The sequence below is a fragment of the Tachysurus fulvidraco genome, chromosome 18, assembly GCF_022655615.1.
Source record: "Tachysurus fulvidraco isolate hzauxx_2018 chromosome 18, HZAU_PFXX_2.0, whole genome shotgun sequence".
Taxonomy (NCBI): domain Eukaryota; kingdom Metazoa; phylum Chordata; class Actinopteri; order Siluriformes; family Bagridae; genus Tachysurus; species Tachysurus fulvidraco.
The window spans coordinates 12,923,613-12,946,293 of NC_062535.1; the positions used below are offsets into that span (position 1 = coordinate 12,923,613).

Below are 22,681 nucleotides of genomic sequence, written 5' to 3' on the forward strand. Positions count from 1 at the left end.
AGGTTGGTCTATATATATATATATATATATATATATATATATATATATATATATATATATATTTGTTAAGTTTCAATGTAAAAAAAAAGTTAAATTTTGGTGATGGTGATTACGTAGGTATGACTTTAAACAAATTAGCATATTTTGACGTCACTGACTGGGTCTTCATTGCAAACCTTATTTTGATGCTGGACACAGTTTTTCCAGAACTTCGTGCCAAGTTAATTTAAAGCGGTGTCGAGCTGTTATAATGAATTTTTTAGATGTATTATGGTGCCCGAACCCGTATGACTTTGAACATTTTGTTTACTGAATAGTTAAAAAAAAAAGGTAGGTCTTAACGCAAATTTACAACCGGTAAGTCGGTCGGACTTAAAGCAATAATATATATATACATAATTTGAGTAGGTCCTAAATTGACAGGGTCGGTCGGGTTACGGCAAACAAGAATATTTTTAAGGATGGCCTCACAGCATTTTTTTTTCAGCACCTTCTAGAGGTCCAAAATAGCATTTCAACCCTAATTAACGTGGACGTGAAACAGAAACTATGATAAATATGTAAATGAAGAAAGCAAAGAAGTTCAACCTCATGTTCTTGTGTGAAGTATGAAGGAACAAGCAAAAGTGTAAGCATGGAGTTTTGTTCATTTCTGCCAGAATCACACATTGACATTTGTGATTTTCTTTTCCAAAATGATGGTCAAAAGTAGTCAAAAATGTAGCTCTATTACACTGAATCTTTATCTAAAACCTTTTTAACGTTTAAATGTAGAGATGACTTGTACCATTTCTGCTGCAAAGTTGTCTGTGTATTTATAGACAAATGTAAATCATCTACAGTATATCTTTTAAATACAATATATGGTAGCAAAGAATGAATAGTGTGTTTATGTGTAACAGTAAAATGAGAAAGTTTTACTGTTCTTCATTGGTGATTTGGAATTCTCAAATATTGGCAGGAACCAGGGCTTTCATGTTAACACTGCCAACCTGCAAGAAAAAAACAAACAAAATCTCTTTACTTTCCTGTTAGGCATGAGAGTAAAGTCTTTAAACAAAAAAAGCTTACTGTATATGGCTTAGTAAGGAACTCAGTATTAGACATTCTGACTCGTTATACGCAAGACCAACAATTTTTAGTGGACAATGAATGCTTATATCATAGAGTGCATGATTCATGCATATTTTTTTATTTATTTATTTTTTAAATAACGCTTGTTTGCCAACATTATATGAAAATGACTTACTTCAAGAGTTGCAAAGGTGTTCATAAAGACATCTCCATTGACCTGAATGGAATTAATCTTTTCTACTGGCATGCGGTAAGTGAACGTGCAGCATGGCATGCCGTTTACAATCACCTGAAAAAACAAAATGTAAACTTTATGAATTCATTTTTTCTTGAAAAATAAGCTCTGAATTTCTTTCTTTTTTCCATATTATCTCACCTCAAAGCCTATAGTAGAAGCAAGCAGGAAGAAATCAAAGGCTCCTCCTTTGACAAATGGACTTGCTTTAATTTCAATTTGCTCTTCCCATAAACCACTCCTGCAGGTGTTAAACACCACCAGGTTTGGCATGAGTTTAAAGTGGAGACCAATGTCGTTCGTCTGGGAGGACAGCAAATTTACTGCAAAGCTGAAAGAAAATTAAAGGTGTAAATGGCAGCACCAGATTCGAGTCAGACCTTTTAATTATATTTATTCCATATTGTTTTTTATTGAAAGTGTCATGAAGTGAAAAGAGATTACGCATACCAATCGAAATCTGAAGGAACAACCCCTTTGAAGAACAAAGCCACACCAGGCCTCATTTCTGCTGGGATATTGCCAGCGTAGTTTTTTTTCTGTTGTGATCATAAACATTGTTGGTTTATTCCGTGATAAATCTCCATTATTGCACTTGTATTTGGTGAAATTTGTAGACATTTTTAATATCACATTCTTTAATTATCAGTTACTCACAGGGTTGCTGACTGGGTTTGGCACATCAGTCTGGATGTTAGAAGTCTTTGTGCGTGAAGTTCCAGAGGCTAGTTCCTTACCAAATGTAGAATTGCTCCAGTTCTGAAGAGAGCAAAAACATTATTATTCGTTATTTCCTTTATCATTAATTATGTCTACCTTCTGCTTTATGTTTATGTTCTGTAAAGCTGCTTTGAGACAATGTCTATTGTAAAAAGCGCTATACAAATAAACTTGAATTGAATTGAATTGAATTATAAATGCTTATAAAAATTCTACTTATGAATGCTTTTAAAAGCACATACACAAAAAAGCATACAGTGAAGAGCTTGAGAAGAGTGTATAACTTACTGGAATAGTACCCATGATGTTAATGACGGTGTCTCCATGAATGTGAAGTGTAGTCACTGTCTCCACTGGCATGCGATGCTTGAACAGATAAACTTTCTGCCCATTTAAATATACCTGGAAGTACAGATGTGTGGTTCTTATACACAGATTTGAATTGTTCTTTATATTGTGTGGATCCACTTATGATTTTAATCTGCATACCTCCCAGCCTTCTTGTTTGACCACAAAAAATACATCAAAGGCTGATCCTTTGGCAACAGTATACGATGTTATGCATTCTTGGGTCTCCCAATTCGGACCCCTTCGGGTGTTGAAGGACAGTGAATCATCAATATTAAAACCCATGTAAAGAGTAACATCGCCAGTTTCCTTTGCCCCGGCTATAAAATCTATTTCAAAGCTGTGTGTATAATAGAAAAAACAAACAATTAATTATCTACAAAAATCCATACAAAATACATAACACAAGATTATGGAAAAAGTCAATGTGAACCCTTAAAATGAAAACATACGATTTTCCTGTTGCAAGAGCACTGCCTTGGAAATACATGGCCATTCCGGTTTTCAGGCCTCCAGTAATTGGTCCAGTGAAAGCAATAGTCTGTGGATAGTCGAAGCACAAATCAAACATCAATTGGTGATATAAAGTTGTTGTTGTTTTTATCTAAACCAGACAACACTGATTTAACTGAAGCAACAACATTTCTACAACTTCTGCTTTCCAAATTTAATAAAATAAATTTGTAGCATTTACTGGTCCAGCTTTGGCATACAGTGCACATGAAATCTGAATTATTTATTGATTTTTTGAAAGAAAGAAAGAAAGAAAGAAAGAAAGAAAGAAAGAAAGAATGAAAGAAAGAATGAAAGAAAGAGTGAACTTTGATTGAAATTCACTACTTACAGGACTGTTGACAGCATTTTGAATTTCTGATTTGATAATAGAGTTTGACCATCGTGACATGCCTGTATTGGTCATAATTTTGTTCCTTATTTTATCAATGAGGACTGGCACAGAGGTGCCCTGTGGGAAAAGAAATTATGTGCAACATATGAAAGTATATGTACATATTACTGATACAAGTAACTTTTAATCATTTGACTGATTCTTATTTATACATTTACAGCAATTAGCAGATGACTTATCTTTTTATCTATTTTTTTTATACAACTGAGCGTTAAGGTCCTTGCTCAGGGGCCCAGCAGTGGCAGCCGGATTCAAACTCAAAACCTTCCGATTGGTAGTCCAACACCTTAACAACTAGGCTACCACAACCCCAAATTTTCACAGGTATTTTAATTTACCACTGGTTACATTTAAAAAAATCTGAATGAAAACAGATGTAAGCATGAACAGGATTAAGAAGAAGTATAATCTTTACTGACCCATTGACTTATTGCATAAATGATTTTCCCTGCTATTATGAAGGGGACATAATCGCTGGCTTCACTCACTCCCACTTTACCAATAGCTGAGTATCGGACCCATTGTTGCTCGTCTTGCTTTATTCCAGTCAAGTTAAAGGTGGTCTTTGCATCTGGAGTTGTGATGACTTTCCATGCGGTAGCATCACTTGCAGAATCGGTTGGCTGGGTATTTCTGTACTCAATTTTGAACTGTAGAGTATCTCCGGTTGTGGATTTTGAAAGGTTCAGGGTGACTTTCCCATCACTAGTGTCCACCACAGGTGCAGCAGGCTTGGATACAGGTTGGAAGTTAGCATTAGTCAAAGTGCCGTTCTGATAAAGTTGGATGGAGGATCCTGGATTGCTGGGGTCAGATATGGAGGCAACGATGAATTTGACTTTCTTCACATTTTTATTTGCCTTGTAAAAACTTGTAAAGAGAGAAAGATTCTGCCTCATTTTTGCTGAAATATCAGAAGACATGAACCAAGGCTTTATTGCTTGGAATGTGAAAGCATTTGCACTGTTTTGGTCCAAGTTACTAAACCCTTCAGAGTTCACAAAGTCTTCTATAGCAGTTATGAAGGAGTCTTCATTCTGTAAAGATGTAAATGTAAATGAAACCAACACATCAACATCAGCATCAAAGAGGATGGAATTAAATGACCCTGAGGATGTTACAACTGGCATGTCTTTCAGCCCACTGGTATAGGACGTCAGTATATTTAATTCACCTAAGTTGTCATCTAACCACTTGTTCATGTTGACAGCTGTAAATGGTGACTTGTAATGGTTCTCCAGGATGAGACCCAGTGCACTGTCATCCACGGCCCCACTCCGAATATTTGGCAAAACACTGACCAGTGCCTTCTGGAATGCTACTTTATAATAACCAATTAGTTCCTGAAAGCTTTTTAATTTTTCCTTTATTTCAGGGAAATCATTTGTAACTGGCATTTTGATCATATCATTGCATCTTCTCTGTACTTCATCAAGCTCCTCCAACAATTTTTCTGTTTTAGCCACAAAGCTCAAACTGATTTCTCTTACTAGCTTAGCAGCTCTAGCATCCAAAAGTGTGAGAGGATACAGCCACACAGTCAATGGAACACCTTTACTGCTTTTTTTCCTCAGCAGACTGGGCAACGTATTGCAAGCCTTGAGAGCCTCAGCGTATGTGGTGGGGTTTTCATCAAGCTCATAGTCACCATAAAAGGTTACATTCAAATTCTCAGATAATTTCTTCTCTTGTTGATTCATAGTTAGGGATGCTTGCCCCTCAATTGAAATAGTAGGGATCTTCTTGACCACTGCATGAAGGTTTCCTTCAATTTCCTGCTTGTTCTCACTTTCTGAACTTGTATAATCAAACACCATGAAAGCAGTAGCTCCATACAGTACAGCTGTAACTACATGAGTGGCTGATTTCTGGTCAAATACTTGTGGGTAGGTGATATTACCAAGCTCCTTCATAGTGAGCTGTTCAAATTTTGTTGTCTGGCTGTACTGCATAGTAACTCTGGACTGACGTGTTGAGGATTTGGAATCCTGTAGGTACTTGGCAGATCCTCCAACCTCCACCAATCCACAAAAGAAACTAGCTTTTAGGGAAGCGCTCACATCTAGGAGGTTGGCCTTAGAACTGAGGCTGTCAGAGGCAGCAAGCTTGACAAATGTTCTAGTCTGGTCATGAACATCAATATCATTACGCAATGCTTTCTTGTCCCATAAAGTAACACCTGAAACAAAAGTGAGGAGATATGACAGCTGTATCACATGTGAAATACCTGACCACACATGCTACAACAAGTGTTTATGATATTAGGTCAAAGCAGTTCATTTGTATTATCAGGTGTGCTTATCCAAAGATCACTCTCTATGTACAACATGATCATAACTGCTGTAGAACTGCTGTCCTCTGTCAGCATGTACTTATTATATAAGCCATGAAACCAACATTTGACTTATCAAGAAATTCAAGTCAAATTTAGGCTGTGAGACCCTCTTTACAGATCACACAACTGTTAATAGTAGATACTGTTATGCTCTTAGAAAACATCAAGAAAGCAACAGAAGAAAAAATCTCTGATGAGACATCTGCACAACAACATTATATACTTTACTGGAACAATCTTGTCCAAACTTAAGCAAAAGCCATAGAGAAACAATGTGGTGTACATGTTAATGTATTAGTATAATGCTGATTCAAAGTATGACTGAAAGAGCTACCAAATTAGACAAAAAAAACAGCAACATCCAAAAGACACCAAGAAGTTGCCATAAATGTTGCTTATGACTGTTATTTTTCTAACAGCATTAGCCAATATAACAAAAAGAAACTACTACACTTTATTTGTTGAAACATTCATACAGGAAACTTATATTAACAATTAAAAAAAGATTTCTCTTTGGATCAAATTGACCTGATTCATTAACATTTATCTAGGAATGAGCACACTTATTAAAGGTGAAACTTAACAAAATGGATCTGTTTCCAATAAGACAGATGCAAAAGCCTTCTCCAATGTTCAATGGCTAAAGGTAAATGCAGTCACCAAATCTTTCATACAGCTATGATTATACCACTCATAGGCACAAAGCTTTTATTGGAATTATATAGCCACTCAAATGACAAGCTCTCAAGTCAGCATCCTTATTCTTGTGCATTTTGCATTTAAACCAACAACGAAAGCAACCAGAATAAAATCTCTTCTATCTTCTCTTGATATTTTTATCTACACATACCTACTAATTTGAACATAGAGCACTCTCATCATAAACCGCTACACTTTTATAGAAAAGTCATGAACGCAAGGAAAATCGGTCTTGCGTTAGCATGGACAATAAACATTACAATCTGCATAATTATACTATAAATGAAAGCTTTACCTGGAATAAAAGAGTCACTGCGGCAGTCGTACAGCATGCCAGGATACAGGGCCCTTCCCAGGGCTGCCATCTGAATGATTTTAGGCTCCATGGCTGTCAAGAAAAACACAATATCGTTAATAAGTATTTCTAAATAATCAATGAGTGTTGTTCTCCAGATGAAAGGAATACAGTACATATTTCTCACAATTTACAGACCTGTTGTTCGCAGATGTGTTATTCTCTGCTTCTAATCTGAACCAGGTTCCTCTGAAATTGATCTTGGTTTCAGAGATATTTATAGTCCTAGTTTAACGTCCTACATTAATTTGAGGCAAATAATCTGGGCATGTGATCAAAAAGATTTCTTTCTTTGTGTGATCCACCTTGTGTTTGCAAATAGGCTGGTGTTGCTTCTCAGGAAGCTTCAGGGCAAAATGAAGTTCACACAGTATACATAAGTATCGCCAACATGGAATCCAAATGAATCTGAATAGTGTTTGTTCTTTGTTTTCAGTTTAAGCCAGATATTTTTTGTATTCAAGATCAATTCTGTGTGAGCAACTATGTAGTTCACATTCATTTAAAATAAGTACTACAGGCAATGACCTGGAATGCTTTAGATCATACCATTCTAAAAACAACTTGTTGCTTGAAGGATATTTTGCATTGTGCCTGTCACTCAAGGTGTGCCCCACATTCTTTATACACATTACATTACTTAATAATAAATTAATAAAACATATAATGCTGAAAGTCAGTTTTAGTTCTTGAATAATAATAAACTTCATTTAATTATGTAATATAAAGAACTCAGAATGACCAGTCTGTTACCTCCACAACCACTAGATTACAAAATCAAAAAGACCAAGACCAAGACTCTTAGTGTGTCATTTCATTCCAGTCATGAGAATTCTTGAATTGATCTGTAACATTTGTTAACTCAAGAGCCACTAGAAATATTGATTCTAGGACCAGTCTTTGGCTTTTAATAACATCTTGCCACCTCTCTGGGTTTAGAAAAGGTGGATGACCAACATACTGTATATGTTACAAGTAGACTTGTCAGTGTACTTGTCAGTCTAATATTGAGTTATGTACCACCCTTATATTTATTTATTTTTACTGAACATTTCCCTTAGGTTAATATGAAAGCCACAATTCCTGCCAAATAGGGTGAAAAATCACCAGTGAAGTATTTTCAACAGTTTTATTTTGTTCTGGTAATTTTCTTGTTGTCAGTTGAATTTTCCTCAAACGTATTGCCTCTTGGTTAATTACATGTGCTGTGAAATTTCCAAGGATCCTCGCAACTTATATAAGGCAATGTATTGTGATAAAATGCATTGGCAACCTAAGTTTTCTCGTGTAAAACATAAATGTTTTTGAAAAAGCAGAAGATTGTTTGTTATATCTTGGTGAATTGATCGGTCAGATATTTTAAACGTTTTAGATTCTCTTCTACCTAAACCACCACATCTAGATAAGTTTTAAGTAAATATAACAATCTTGGTTTTGGCTAATATGCAGCTAAGGACTCCAAATGGGATGATTTGACCAGACAACATTTTTATTACATATTAGGACTGTTGTAACATTTGAACACAGCCAGCAATTGATTTGCTATTGTGTTATCTCAAGCAGAGGTCTTGAGTCATTTTTAGGCAGGGACCCCTCTCGAATATAAGAACTTAAAATGACCCCCTTTTGAGCAGAACATAAATATAATTTTATGAACTGTATGTTATTATCAGGGCTCTCCACAAGCCTTGGCACAAGCCTTGGCAAACCTTGTCTTCACTGACCATACACTGATTCCTCTGAAAATGGATTTGGAGCCATTCAGCTGGAAAAACTGGAGGGGTATGTTCTGGCAATATAAAAGCATCCCTTGAAGAATAGCAACACTGGTTAGAAGTTGCAGAACACCTATTCTGGAAACCACAAGTCTGAATCCAGCACAGGTTTTGTCATTACCTTCCTCAAGTTCTAAGGACACTTCTTCTATGGCCACACTTATTTCCTGTCTAATATGTATCTAAAATTCTTGGACTCACACAGACACCACAAAGTCTTGCTATTTGTTCTTAACAGTATAGATTCTGAGCCTTTGAAGTACTACTTGTGTATTGATCTAGTTCTGTTTCTCTGTTTACTGTGCTCTCTGTCATAATCCACATAATCCTCCATCTTTATGTTGCCTTTCTGGATGACATTATTATTTATAGTAATGATTGGCAGTGACATGTTCAGCATCTGAAGACTATCCCGAGATCATTGATATTTGTGGGACTCACAGCAAAAGAAGTGTACAATTTGATGTGGGAAAGCATGGAATCTTGGCTTTGACTTGGGACATGGGCAGGCTTGGAGAGCATGGTCAGTCCCAAAGTAGGTGAGACAGTGGCCAGTGGGGCCGACTGACTATTATCTTAAGTTTGTGCCTGACTACATTGATGTCTCCAGTCTGCTCACTGATATCAGTCTGCTGGTCCATGACCTAGAGAAGCAGCATCAATATATTTATTGATAGAGACCTGACTTCTGTCTTTTTTTGACTAACTGTTACTTGATGAAGATAAAGGACTAGCTGAGGAGTGGTGTAACGATCAATGCAGAGCATGAGAGGAGAGGTTGTTATATAAGACCCAAAACAGAGAGTCAGCATACCATAACAGATAATTTGTTTATTAGGTGGGGGTGGGGGGTACGTTGGCTAGCACGTTCGCCTCACATCTCCAGGGTCGGTGTTCAATTCCCGCTTCCGCCTTGTGTGTGCAGAGTTTGCATGTTCTCCCCGTGCACTCCGGTTTCCTCCCCGGTCCAAAGACGTGCATGGTAGATTGATTGGCATCTCTGGAAAATTGTCCATAGTGTGTGATTGCGTGAGTGAATGATAGTGTGTGTGCCTTGCAATGGGTTGGCACTCCATCCAGGGTGTATCCTGCCTTGATGCCCGATAATGCCTTAGATAGGCACAGGCTCCCCATGACCCGAAGTATTTCGGATAAGTGGTAGAAAATGAGTGAGTGAGAGAGGTAATACAGGTACATCTCAATAAATTAGAATGTTGTGGAAAAGTTCATTTATTAACTCAAATAGTGAAATTCATGTATTATATTCATGTATATATCTTCTTAAAGCTGTGCAAAGATGAACTGGACTGTTGTCCACTGGTCCAAAGTCCTCTTTTCAGATTAGTTTTTCAACTTTTCAAGTTTTGTATTTCATTTGGATACCAAGGTCCTAGAGTCTGGAGGAAGAATGGAGAAGCTTATAGCCCAAGTCCAGTGTTATGTTTCCACAGTCTGTGATGATTTGGGTTACAATGTCTTCTGCTGGTGTTGGTCCAGTGTGTTTTTTGAAAACCAAACTCACTGCACCTGTTTACCAAGAAATTTGATAGCATTTCATGCTTCTTTCTGCTGACGTTTTGAAGATGCTTATTTCATTTTCCAGCAGGATTTGTCACCTGCGCACACTGCCAAAAGCACCAAAAGTTGGTTAAATGACCATGGTGTTGGTTTGCCAGGTGTTGGTTTGACTAGTTGGTTGACCAGCAAACTTACCAGACCTGTACCCCATAGAGAATCTGGTATTGTCAAGAGGAAAATGAGAAAAAAGAGACCCAAAAAAAAAAAAATGCAGATGAGCTGAAGGCCACTGTCAAAGAAACCTGGGCTTTCATACCACCTCAGCAATGCCACCGACTGATCACCTCCATGCCATGCTGAATTGAGGAAGTAATTAAAGCAAAAGGAGCCCCTACCAAGTATTGAGTACATATAGAGTAAATTAACATACTTTCCAGAAGGTCAACAATTCACTAAAAATGTTTTTTTATTGGTCTTATAAATTATTCAAATTTTTTTGAAATAGTGAATTGGTCATTTTTGTTAAATGTGAGCCAAAATCATCACAATTAAAAGAATCAAAGACTTAAATGTCTTCAGTCTGTGTGTACTGAAATTATATAATGTACAAGTTTCACAATTTGAGTTGAATTACTGAAATAAATGAACTTTTCCATGAAATTCTAATTTATTGAGATGCACCTGTATGTGCACTGATCACACATAACATTATGACCACCTAACTAAAATTGTGTCGGTCCCCCTTTTGCTGCCAAAACAGTCCTTTTTTTTCTAGACTAACATTAGACCACTTAAGGTGTTCTGTGTTATCTGGCACCAAGATGTTAGCAGCAGATCCTGTAAGTCCTGTAAGTTGCAAGGTGAGGCCTCCATGGATCAGACTTGTTTGTTCAGCACATGATATCTGGGGAATTTGGAGGACAAAATCAACAGAATTCAACAACTCAAAGTCATTTTTGTGCTCCTCAAAGCATTCCTGAACCATTTTTGCCTTGTGGCAGAGCGCATTATCCTGCTGAAAGAGGCCACAGCCAACCGGGTGTACATGGTTTGCAACAATGCATAGGTAGGTGGTCAAATTAACATCCTCATGGATGGCAGTACCCAAGGTTTCCCAGAAGAACATCACACAGGCAGTGTGATGCCCAAAGCATCACACTGCCTCTTCCCATAGTGCATCCTAGTGCCATGTGTTCCCCAGGTGAGCAATGCACAAGCACCCAGCCATCCATCTCATGCAAAAGAAAATGTTGTTCACCAGAACAGGTTACCTTGTTCCATAATGTTATACCCGATTGGTGGATATGCCCAAAAACTGAGCCTTTGTGCACGCCTTGAGTGACAGGCACAGTGGCAAAGTAACCCTCTGGCAACAAGTTCTGTTGGAATGGTATGATCTAAATCATTCCAGGTCACTGCCTGCAGTACAGATTTTATAGTGAATATATAATTAAATTGGAGCATTAGGTTCAATTTGTTAAGCTAATTTAAAATAATTAAAGTAGTTCCCACAATATTGATTTTGCATTAGGTACCTGGCTTACATTGATTTTCTACAAAAAAAAACAGAAAATAATATGATGTTCCCAACACATATGTACCTGGGGTCTGCAGTTAAAGCTATATGGGTATGTTGACAGCATCACAGGTTCACAAACACCAATTAGGTTCCATTACATTCCATGTTCTGCAATACTTGTGTACTGTGTGAACTTTATTTTACCCTAAAGCTTCCTGACACAAAATATAAGCCCATTTGCAAACATTTGCAAACATGGATCATACAAAGTTTCTCAGACAAACATATTATCGTTTGATTATATGCCCAAATCTATGCCCAAAACTCAGCCTTGAGTGACAGGCACAGTGCAAAGTTTTCAAGCAACAAGTTATGTTTGAATGGTATTATCGAAAGAGTTATATGGCATTGCCTCCAGTTTTTGACTAAACAGAATAGATTATTAAATTATTAAATTGTAGCATTAGGTTAATTTTTTTAAGCCAAAATGCTCCAAAAGTTTTCATTTTGCATAAAATATCTGGTTTAAACTGAGTTTAACAAAGAACAGAAAATAATCTTATGCTCCCAGCACATATGTTCCTGGTGTCTGTGTATATGAAAATAGCATTTTAAAAAACATCATTTAGGTTCTTTTTTATTTTATTTTATTTTATTTAACCTTTATTTAAGCAGGAAAAAAATCCCATTGAGATTCAGAATCTCTTTTTCAAGGGAGTCCTGGCCAAGACAGCAGTACAAAAAGTTTCATATTTAAAATATACCGCAAAAACAGACAAGATGTATCAGAAAGAAAGAAAAAAAATAATAAATTAAACATAATCTCCACATAATCACCAGCAGCACTCAGTAGTAACACATGTGAATATCGTACTCAAGTAATCCTTTATCCTAATTTTAAATTGCATCAATGTTGGTAAATAGTCTAATTTAAAATGTTTCTGCAGTTTATACCAGGATGATGGAGCAAAAAATTTAAAGGCACTTTCACCAAAGACAGTTCGGATTCGGGGAATGTCATACATGAATTGACCATTTAATCTAAGATTACATTTCCCAGCAGTGACTTTAGGAATCAGGAGAGAACATAGATAAGAAGGCAGTTTACACAGTATGGCCTTTTAAAGAAAAATATACCAATGCTCCCACCTGCGATTATGCAAAGAAGGCCAAACAAAACTCTCAAACAACTTACAGTGATGAGTACGAAAGCTGGAATTCGCTACAAATGTTAGTGCTGCATGGTATACTGAGTCCAGCATTTTCAGAGAAGATTGGCATGCATATATAAAATATCACCATAATCAAGCATTGACAAAAATGTTACTCGTATAAGTGTTTTTCTCACACTAAAAGAAAAACAGCCTTTATTTCTATAATAGAAACCCAACTTTTTTTTTGCTAGACATTCTATTTGCTGCTTAAAAGACAAACTTTCTTCTAAGAAGAAACCAAGATATTTGTAGACTGCTACTCATTCAATTATTCTCTCATCTAGACTAACAATCTGACAAGCAAGTCTGTGTTCCTTGATTTAGAGAAGCACATTATTTTAGTTTTGTCAGCATTTAATACCAGTTTAAATTTTTTAAGATTCTTCTGAATAATGTTAAAAGCAGATTGCAGGTCCTCTAAGGCCCTTGTTAAAGAAGAGGCAGAAGAGTACAAAATGGTGTCATCCGCATAAAAATGATACTTTGCTGTTGTTACATTCTGACACAGATCATTTATATAAATAGTAAATAAAATGGGCCCCAAAATGGATCCCTGAGGGACACCATTTTGTGTAAATAATGAACACTTTGAACACTTTGTGTTTGGCCACTCAAATAGCCACCAAACCATCTGACTGCTTTTAAAGACATTCCAATATCTACCAATCTCTGAGACAGGACAGAGTGGTCGAATGTGTCAAATGCTTTTGACAGATCCAAAAATAGCACAGCACAATATTCTTTAGAATCAATAGCACTTATTAAGTCATTTAACACTTTCATAGTATCAGTGACAGTGCTATGGTTTTTACGAAAACCAGACTGCAAATCATTTAAAATGTTTTTTGTTTCTAAAAAACTTTCAACTGATCACTTATAAGCCCTTCTAAAACCTTAGCTAAAATCCGTAGCTTAGATATTGGCCTAATATTATTTAGATTTGTTCGGTCACCACCCTTAAATAAAGGAGTGACATATGCTGACTTCCATACACTAGGTATTATTCTGGTTTCAATAGTCAGGTTGAAAATATGTGTCAAAGGTTCCGCAATATGTTTAGCAGCAATTTTTAAAAAATACAGATCCAGACCATCAGGACCAGAAGATTTCCTAACATTTAACCTTACCAGAGCATCATATACCTCCTATGATGCTATAGAGTAATCCTCTTGTGTCCTCTGCTGTTTTGTTGCATGCTTAAACAACAACCCAGAAGATATAAAATGCTCGTTCAAAGAATCTAGCATCTTTTTTAGTCTGTAATAGTATTATCATTCACCTTCAATGCATTTGGCAACAATTTCCTAGAATCTGAAGACAGTGATTTTATAACTTTCCAAAATTTAGAAGGGTTTGCTGCACTATCACATAATTCATTTACATAATAATCTGATTTAGCTCTATGTATCTGAGAGGCACATTTGTTTCTCATATGCCTAAAATATTGCCAATCTGAGCTGCTTTTAGATTTCTTAACCTTTGCCCACGCAAGATCACGCTCATGAATTAAATCAGACAATTGTTCAGAGAACCATGGATTATCACGCCCTTTAATCTTGTACTTCCTAGGAGGAGCATGTTTGTTTATAATGTCCAATAGAAGTGAATTAAAATATTGCAATGCTATCTCGGGCTCTGGGATCAAATGTACCCTGGTCCAATCACAGAAATCAATTGAAAAAGCTTGTTCACAAAATGACTTAAAAATCCTCTTAATTATAATACGCGGTTTACATTTAGCTTTCCTGGTGTCTTTCACACCTGCAATAACGCAATGATCACTCAAATAATTTGCAAAAACAGCAGTCGCTTTGTATTTCTGTGGCTTATTAGTTAAAAACAAGTCAAGTAACGTGGATTTTTCTGGATGTTTAGGATTTGGCCTAGTAGGCGAGTCTATAATTTGGGTCAAATTTGCTGAATCACAAAAGCTTTTAATTAAGTCAGATGCCGGAGTTAACCCATTATAATCCATTAAAACCAATTCGGTATATTTTATAGATGACAGACAACCATATTTTATAGATGACAGACAACCAGACAATGATTACATAGATCACCACTCCTCCACCTTTAGCACGGCGATCAATATGAAATATATTATACCCCACCATATAAATATAACTATCAGGGGTGGACCTACCCAGCCATGTCTGTGATAACACCATAATATCAGCATTTGTTGATTTGGCCCAAATTCTGACCATGTCAATTTTTGGCAATAAACTTCTCACATTTATGTGCACCTAACCGATACCAGACCTATTTAAAAAGTCACAGGAGTTTGCAGCGATATTCTATCATTCACAGGACCTGGATTAGGTTGTACATTTCCTGACATCAACAACATAAGTGTGATAATACCTTTCAACATGCGTGTATTAAGACAATGCTTCATACAGTTTTTAGAATCGCCAGTCACTGTGGTTTTGGACCAAGAGTATTTTGATGGAATAAACCAGTCACTTAGGAGGAGCAGGCTAAAAAGATGTTTAAAGTTTGTATATTGAGAACCCATGCTCATATCATACATCCAGCCCCCCTGACTACCCTCCAAATCCCATACACAGTTAGTAACCTTTAATTGTGATGACATATAAAGTGCATCTAAGGAAACGTCATAGTTACCCCCAAAAATCTCCCGGTGCATCTCATGCTCTGAGATTTCAAACAGACAGAGCAAAGACAAAAAGGCAAGAACCAGACTCGCCATGATGGAGTTTCTTTTCAGAAGATGTTTAAAATCCATTTACAAAATAAAAAAATGTTAAAACAGACAAACACAAACAAACACTACACAGAACAAAGGACAGGCTGCCATCTTGGATGGGGCTTTTGCATTCCATGTTTGGCAATACTTTGTGAACTTTGGTATACTGTGTGAACCTTGGTTTACCCTGAAGCTTCCTGACAAGCAACAACAGCCCATTTGCAAACACACAGTGGATCACACAAAAGCTGCCAAAAAAAGATATCTTTTTGATCACATTCCCAGATTATTTGCCTTTACTTGATCTAGGACTTTAAACTAGGACTATAAATATCTCTGAAACCAAGATAAATTTCAGAGGAACCTGGTTCAGATTAGAAGCAGAGAAGAACATAACAGGTCTCATATACCCACATATATAAGTAAGTAGTGCTACTAATCTAATAATCCTTATATATATATATATATATATATATATATATATATATATATATATATATATATATATATATATATATATATATATATATATATATATATATATATATATATATATATGTGTGTGTGTGTATAAGGCTTAATTTAGTTTATGTTTTATGTGTATAAATTGTGAGAAATGATATGTATATAAATATATCTGGAGGGCAATCTTCATAGATTATTCAGAAATATTTATTAATAATGCTGTGTTTATTTTGACAGTCATGGACACCAAAATCATTGAGATGGCAGCCCTGGGAAGGGCCCTGTATCCTGGCATGCTGTACGACTGCCGCAATGACTCTTTTATTCCAGGTAAAGCTTTCATTTATAATATAATTTATAATCTATTGTAATGTTCATTGTCCATGCGAATGCAAGACCGATTTTACTCCCATTCGTGCCTTTTCTATAAACATTTCAGGGTTTATGATGAGAGTACTCTATGTACAAATTAGAAGTAGATACACATAGATAAAAGGCTTAAGAGAGAAGCTTCTTGCTTTTCATAAGATTATATGATTTCTGCATATTAGTGCCATAATCTAGCTGTATAATATTTTCAGTGAGTGCAGAACATTAATTTAGCCATTGGACATTGGAGATGTTTTTGCGTCTGTCATATTGACAATAGATCCATTATATTAAGTTGCACCTTGAATAATTCTTTTCCTAGATTAATGTCAACCAATCAGGTAAAATTGAAAGTGAATTCTTGTTAGATTTTCACTCAATATCTTTTTCAAGTGTATTTATTACATATAGTTAATAGAAGTTGGCTATGTGAATTAAGTTAAAACAACAAAAATGTATAGTTGTCTTTATTGGTAAATTACGTTTCCTCCTCCGGTCCAAAGACATGCATGGTACTGTAGGTTGATTGGCATCTCTGGAAAATTGTCCGTAGTGTGTGATTGTGTGAGTGAATGAGTGTGTGTGTGCCCTGCTATGGGTTGGCACTCCGTCCAGGGTGTATCCTGCCTTGATGCCCGATGACGCCTGAGATAGGCACAGGCTCCCCGTGACCCGAGGTAGTTCGGATAAGCGGTAGGAAATGAGTGAGAGAGTGAGAGAGTGGGAAAAAGACTGATAATAAATTAAATCCTTCATCATTATCAACATTTTAGGGAATTATGAACTAAGATAGAATTTCCTGTTTAAATATCCTACTTTCATGTAGATGCAGGATATGAGATCGAGAAGATATTTGAGAACTGTGCTACTGTTAGCATACATGTGAATTGCATTGGCTCTCCTTTAAGACCTACAGTAGATACATGGATACAATGTGCATATTGAGCTAGTGTAGATAAATAAATATACATAAACAATACTTATTTATCTATTTGACATTTGAAGTATGATGCATATTGACATTATATGATAACAAGACATCTAACACTAAGATTAGATTATTTTATTAGTTATCTTACAAGGGCTTTGAAGTAATGTTGATATATTTAATCTATAAAACACATACATGATATTCTTCGTCTCTGAGGTAACATTTGAAATTCTGCAGAAGGGTCACTGATGGGTCAAGAGGCATGACACTACCAATAATTAGTCTTTATTTCATATATAGTTTGGTAAATGGTATTTTTGACAAATGGATTATAATATTATTTGTGATACTACTGTCATTTTTCATTGCTCTTTTGTTCAGGTATCACTTTATGGGACAAGAATGCATTGCGTGATGATATTGACGTGCTTGATCAGACTAAAACATTTGTCAAGCTTGCTGCTTCTGACAGTATCAGCGATAAGGCCAACCTTTTAAATGTGAGCGCTTCCCTAAAAGCTAGTTTCTTAGGTGGATTGGTGGAGGTTGGAGGATCTGCCAAGTACCTGCAAGATACCAAATCCTCAGCACGTCAGTGCAGAGTTACTATGCAGTACAGCCAGACAACAAAATTTGAACAGCTCACTATGAAGGAGCTTGGTAATATCACCTATCCAAAAGTATTTGAGCAGAAAACAGCCACTCATGTAGTTACAGCTGTACTGTATGGAGCTTCTGCTTTCATGCTATTTGATTATTCAAGTTCAGAAAGTGAGAACAAACAGGCTGTTGAAGGAAACCTTCAAGCAGTGATCAAGAAGATCCCTACTATTTCAATTGAGGGGCAAGCATCCCTGAAGTTGTCCTCCGAAGAAAAGAAACTAGCTGAAAATATAAATGTCACATTTTATGGTGACTATGAGCTTGATGAAAACCCCACCACCTACACAGAGGCTCTGAGAGCATGCAAGAAGTTGCCCAGTCTGTTGAAGGAAAGAAACAGTAAAGGTGTACCAGTGACTGTGTGGCTGTATCCTCTCACACTTTTGGATTCTAGGGCTGCTAAGCTGGTGAGAGAAATCAGTTTGAGCCTGGTGTCTAAAACAGAAAATGTGTTGGAGGATCTCGCTGAAGCAGAAAGAAAATGCAATGATTTACTCAGAAACCCAATTACAGCCAGTTTCCCTGAGCTAAACAAAAGCTTGGAACAGTTTAGGGAATTACACAGTTTTTATAAGATTGCATTACAAAAGTCACTGGTCAGCATTTTGCCAAATATTCGTAGTGGAGCACTGGAGAACAAGGCACTGGGAGATATCCTGACCAACCATGGCATGACACCCTTCACTGCTACCAATATGAGCAAATGGTTAGATGACATTACAACTCAATTAAATGTGCTGACTTCGTATACCAGTGCACTGAAGGATGTCACATTTATGTCATCTGAGAGATTATTTAATTCCATTCTCTATGATCCTAATGTTGATTCAGTGGTTAGCTTGACATTTACATCTCTAAAGAGTGAGGACACCTACCTTATGGGTGTAAGAAGCTTTGTATATTCCGATGCACTGGCCAATTTTGGAAAACCAATTACTAAAGCTTTCTCATACCCAACAACACAGCCTTGGTTCAAATCTCTTGATATTTCATCAAGGATGAGGCAGAATCTTACTCTCTTTACAAGTTTTTTCAAGACCAATATAAATAATAACAGAATCAAGTTCGTCGTTGCTTCCTTATCTGACCCCAGCAATCCAGGAACCTCTATCAGACTTTATCAGAGCAGCACTCTGATAGATCCTAAGTTCCAGCCTGTATCCAAGCCTGCTGCGCCTGTGGTGGGGACCAGTGATGGGAAACAACTTGTAACGCTTTCAAAATCTCCAACCGGAGAGACTCGACAGTTCATAATTGAGTATAGGGATACTCAGCCAACTGATTCAGCAAGTGATCTCGCCATGTGGAAAGTCATCACGACTCCAGATGCAAATACCAGCTTTGCATTTAGTGATCTTAAGCCAGCACAACAATACTGGGTCCGATACAGAGCTGTTGGCACTTTGGGAGTGAGTGAACCCAGTGACTATCTTCAATTCAGTTTTTCTGGGATGGTCGATTTCGCAATGAGCCAATGGGTCAGTAAAGATTATAATATATTTCTAATTATTACTGTACATTGAATTTGGTGAAAAAGTAGCCTGTACTGGTAAATTAATAGGGAGATTAGTGGTAGTGGAAGAAATAAGAATCAATCAAATGTTCTATAATGATGCATGTCAGCAATATGTCTATATTCTATAAGTCTATATTTTACATTTAATTTTCATTTATTTAAATTTACATGAAAAATACATGATTATTTTTCCCCACAGAACCTCTCCACACCTTCTCTGGTTAATCATATAAGGACTAAAATAATGACCAATATGGGCTTCTCTCGATGGTCTTCCAATACTATCAAGTCAGAGGTTTCAAATATCATCAGCAATCCTGTGAGTAGCAAGAGTTCAAAATTAAATCTTCAAATCTCCCTAAACATACTGAATAAATCAGTTACCAGTAAATAATTTCATGTGTAATACAATGCTAATAGTGGACCAGGTGGACTGCGAATTTTAAATGTGAATTTTTTATTTGAACTGAAACATTATATCACCAATTGATGTATGTTATGTGCTTATAGTTATCACAGAAACCTTCTTATGATGGTGCAATACCTGGAGGCATAAAAGTCGGAACGGCCTTGTATTTCCAAGGCACTGCTCTTACAACAGGAACATCGTATGTGTTCATCTTATTGACCACAGAATTTTCAGTTTTCAGTAATGATTTCTGTTTGTAGTACAATAATGTTTTTGTTTTTTTTCACAGCTTTGAAATTAATCTTAGACCCACGGAATCTTTAGACAGCGATTTAACTTTTTATGCATGTTTTAAATTTGGTGACTCAATAACCTTAAACACCCGAAGGGGTCAGGATTGGGAAGGAACAGAATACATACCATCATGTCCCATTACCAATGGATCAGCTTATGATATGTTTCTTGTGGCCAAACAAGAAGGCTGGGAGGTATGCAGATTAAAATCATACCTGGATCCACACAATATAAAGAATAATTCAATTCTGTGTACCGTATAAGAACCACAAATCTGTATATTCCAGGTAAATATAAATGGGCAGAAAGTTTATCTGTTCATGCATCGCCTGCCAGTGGAGAAATCGACTACACTAGGCATTTTTGGAGACACCATAGTTAACATCATGGGTACTGTTTCAGTAAGTTAAACAGTATTCTCAAGCTCTTCACTCTGTGTGAACTTTCATAAGCATAACTTTCATGAGCACAATAAGCACAAATAACACTATTTATTGTGCTTTCTCTCTTCAGAACTGGAACAATTCTACTTTTGGTAAGGAGCTAGCTCCTGGCATGTCACGCACAGTGCTTTCTAACGTCCAGTCTGATGTGCCATATCCAGTCAGCAACCCTGTGAGTAATGTTTCATGTGAAATATGAAATGACTGAATACATATGTAATAACAGAGATTTGTCATGGAATAAACCAATATTTATTATCCCAACAGCAAAAAAACTATAATGGCAAACTCCAGGTATCTGTGAAGCCTGGTCTGGTTTTCTTCTTCCAAGGGGTTGTTCCTTCAGATTTCAATTGGTATGCAAATCTATTTCCACTCCATGACACTTTGAATGAAAACCAATATGGAATAGATAAGTTTAAAATGTCTGTCATATCTGGTGCAGTCATTTCCATGTTTAAACAATTTCTTTCAGCTTTGCAATAAATTTCATGGTGGGGAGCGACATTGCTTTTCACTTCGCAGCCTATCCGTCCAGAATGACCTATAACAGCTACAGGAGTGGGAATTGGGAAAACGAAATACAAATTCAAGGAAGCCCATTTGTCAATGGGTCAGCCTTTGATATCCTGTTCTTCATTAATTCAGCAGAATATGAGGTGAGATATTATGTGGAAAAATAAGTAAACTTTTTTAGAAATGGATTAATAAAGTTGTACATGTTGTTCCTTCAGATAATTGTCAATGGCTTGCCATTCTTTACATTCGCCCACCGTATGCCAGTAGAGGATGTGAATTCCATTCAGATCAATGCAGATGTCTTCATGAACAACTTCTCGATCATTGACGTAAGTCATTTTTATATGATGATGTGTAAAATGTTACATTAAGAACATGTCAGACTGTCTAATGTTGAGATTTGTATCACACTTGTACTTTTTTTTGCACAGTTTTCTTGCATAACAGTAAGGTAATAGAGATGTATTCTTTTTCTTTTCAGATGGACAAGGTCAACATAAGAGCAAAGATTCCTGCCAATGTTTGAGGACTTGATCGTCCAAAAAGCACTGAGTACATTTACGAGTTTGGTTTTGCTCTGTGCTCAATATATCAGAATTCATGTATCTTTCATTAACACAATTTACCTTTCAGCATTCTTGTGATGGCTTTATTGCTTTTTATTGTTAGAAATGAACAAGCGACACATTCTTTGCAACAGTTTTACAATTCTATCGTACTGTACCTCTTATTTAAATAATATAGGTGGTTTCCATTAATTTATATATACACAGACACTTAAAACAAAAAAAATGATGGCAGTAGCTTTTAGATTAATCCATTTAAACCAAGATTTTCTTAGATTTTAGATAAATATCTGGTGTAATAGATGTCTGTTAAACATGCCTCTTTTACTGTTTAAATTCCATCTGAAATACTGTAATACAATTTCGGACCTGTAGAGGGCACTCATTGCCCGTCCCTTAAAAAGAAATGCTCTATATGGAATATTATAAAACATTATTGGCCATGTGTTTTAGGGTACGAATAGTTTTTGTTTTTGTTATCATGAGTTAGAAAAAAGTTAACTTCTTGATTAAAAGATTGTAACAGTATGCTGGTTATGATCATTAAATAAATAATCATAAAACTAAAGTTCGACACATTGTCTAGGCTTCATTTCTTTATTTAAAAAAGAAAGTGGGATATTAAACCTGATGCCTGTAGAGAGAGAGAGAGAGAGAGAGAGAGAGAGAGAGAGAGAGAGAGAGAGAGAGAGAGAGTGAGAGTTAGTTCAGAATATGTCATGCTGCTTTATAAGAAACTAACAAATGATCTGTATAATGCAATTTACTTAAAAGATAAAGAAATTCAAAATGTTCCTCCATAATTCTCAAAGAAAAAAATTTTTTTCCAAAGATGTTGGTGCCATCTTCTGGAATTCAACCATATTACAAGGTTTAATGTATGTGCTTAAACAGTTTTAGCATTAATGTAAGACTATACTAATACAGTATGATATACATAACCATACTCACAATTACAACTCATATAGCGTAATCTTTTCCACAATCGATTCCAACATCCAAATTATTTGACATTCGAAGTGCTTCCGATGTGTTTTAGTGTATATCCTCTACTTTACAAAGCTTGTAAGTTTCAAGAGAATAACCCCTAGGGCATG

General features: G+C 36.2%; 2 protein-coding genes across 2 annotated transcripts; one reads left to right on the forward strand and one right to left on the reverse strand.

The window, feature by feature from the left end:
* Positions 1–366: 366 nt before the first annotated feature.
* LOC113663825 (cytolytic toxin-alpha-like) lies at positions 367–6,908 on the reverse strand. The gene is made up of 12 exons (XM_027179253.2): positions 6,812–6,908; positions 6,614–6,706; positions 3,704–5,463; positions 3,222–3,341; positions 2,830–2,918; positions 2,519–2,717; positions 2,318–2,431; positions 1,967–2,068; positions 1,760–1,848; positions 1,451–1,640; positions 1,250–1,363; positions 367–992 (listed from the first exon to the last, which is right to left on the reverse strand). The coding sequence occupies exons 2-12, from the start codon at positions 6,702–6,704 to the stop codon at positions 948–950; spliced, it is 2,913 nt and encodes a 970-aa protein (XP_027035054.2). The 5' UTR covers positions 6,705–6,706; positions 6,812–6,908; the 3' UTR covers positions 367–947.
* Positions 6,909–15,709: 8,801 nt separating this feature from the next.
* On the forward strand, positions 15,710–22,158 carry LOC113663828 (cytolytic toxin-alpha-like). The gene is made up of 12 exons (XM_027179255.2): positions 15,710–15,831; positions 16,112–16,204; positions 17,556–19,315; positions 19,553–19,672; positions 19,864–19,961; positions 20,052–20,250; positions 20,344–20,457; positions 20,570–20,671; positions 20,767–20,855; positions 20,975–21,158; positions 21,234–21,347; positions 21,500–22,158. Exons 2-12 carry the CDS (start codon positions 16,114–16,116, stop codon positions 21,542–21,544), a joined length of 2,916 nt encoding a protein of 971 aa, XP_027035056.2. The 5' UTR covers positions 15,710–15,831; positions 16,112–16,113; the 3' UTR covers positions 21,545–22,158.
* Positions 22,159–22,681: the final 523 nt, after the last annotated feature.

Coding starts and splice junctions, on each gene's coding strand:
- LOC113663828 (XM_027179255.2), top strand. CDS start 16,114: ATGGACACCAAAATCATTGAGATGGCAGCCCTGGGAAGGGCCCTGTAT. Junction 20,251..20,343: donor CCAAACAAGAAGGCTGGGAG/GTATGCAGATTA, acceptor TGTATATTCCAG/GTAAATATAAATGGGCAGAA. Junction 20,672..20,766: donor CATATCCAGTCAGCAACCCT/GTGAGTAATGTT, acceptor TTATCCCAACAG/CAAAAAAACTATAATGGCAA.
- LOC113663825 (XM_027179253.2), bottom strand. CDS start 6,704: ATGGAGCCTAAAATCATTCAGATGGCAGCCCTGGGAAGGGCCCTGTAT. Junction 5,464..6,613: donor CAGTGACTCTTTTATTCCAG/GTAAAGCTTTCA, acceptor CTTTTGTTTCAG/GTGTTACTTTATGGGACAAG. Junction 2,919..3,221: donor AAAATGCTGTCAACAGTCCT/GTAAGTAGTGAA, acceptor GACTATCCACAG/ACTATTGCTTTCACTGGACC.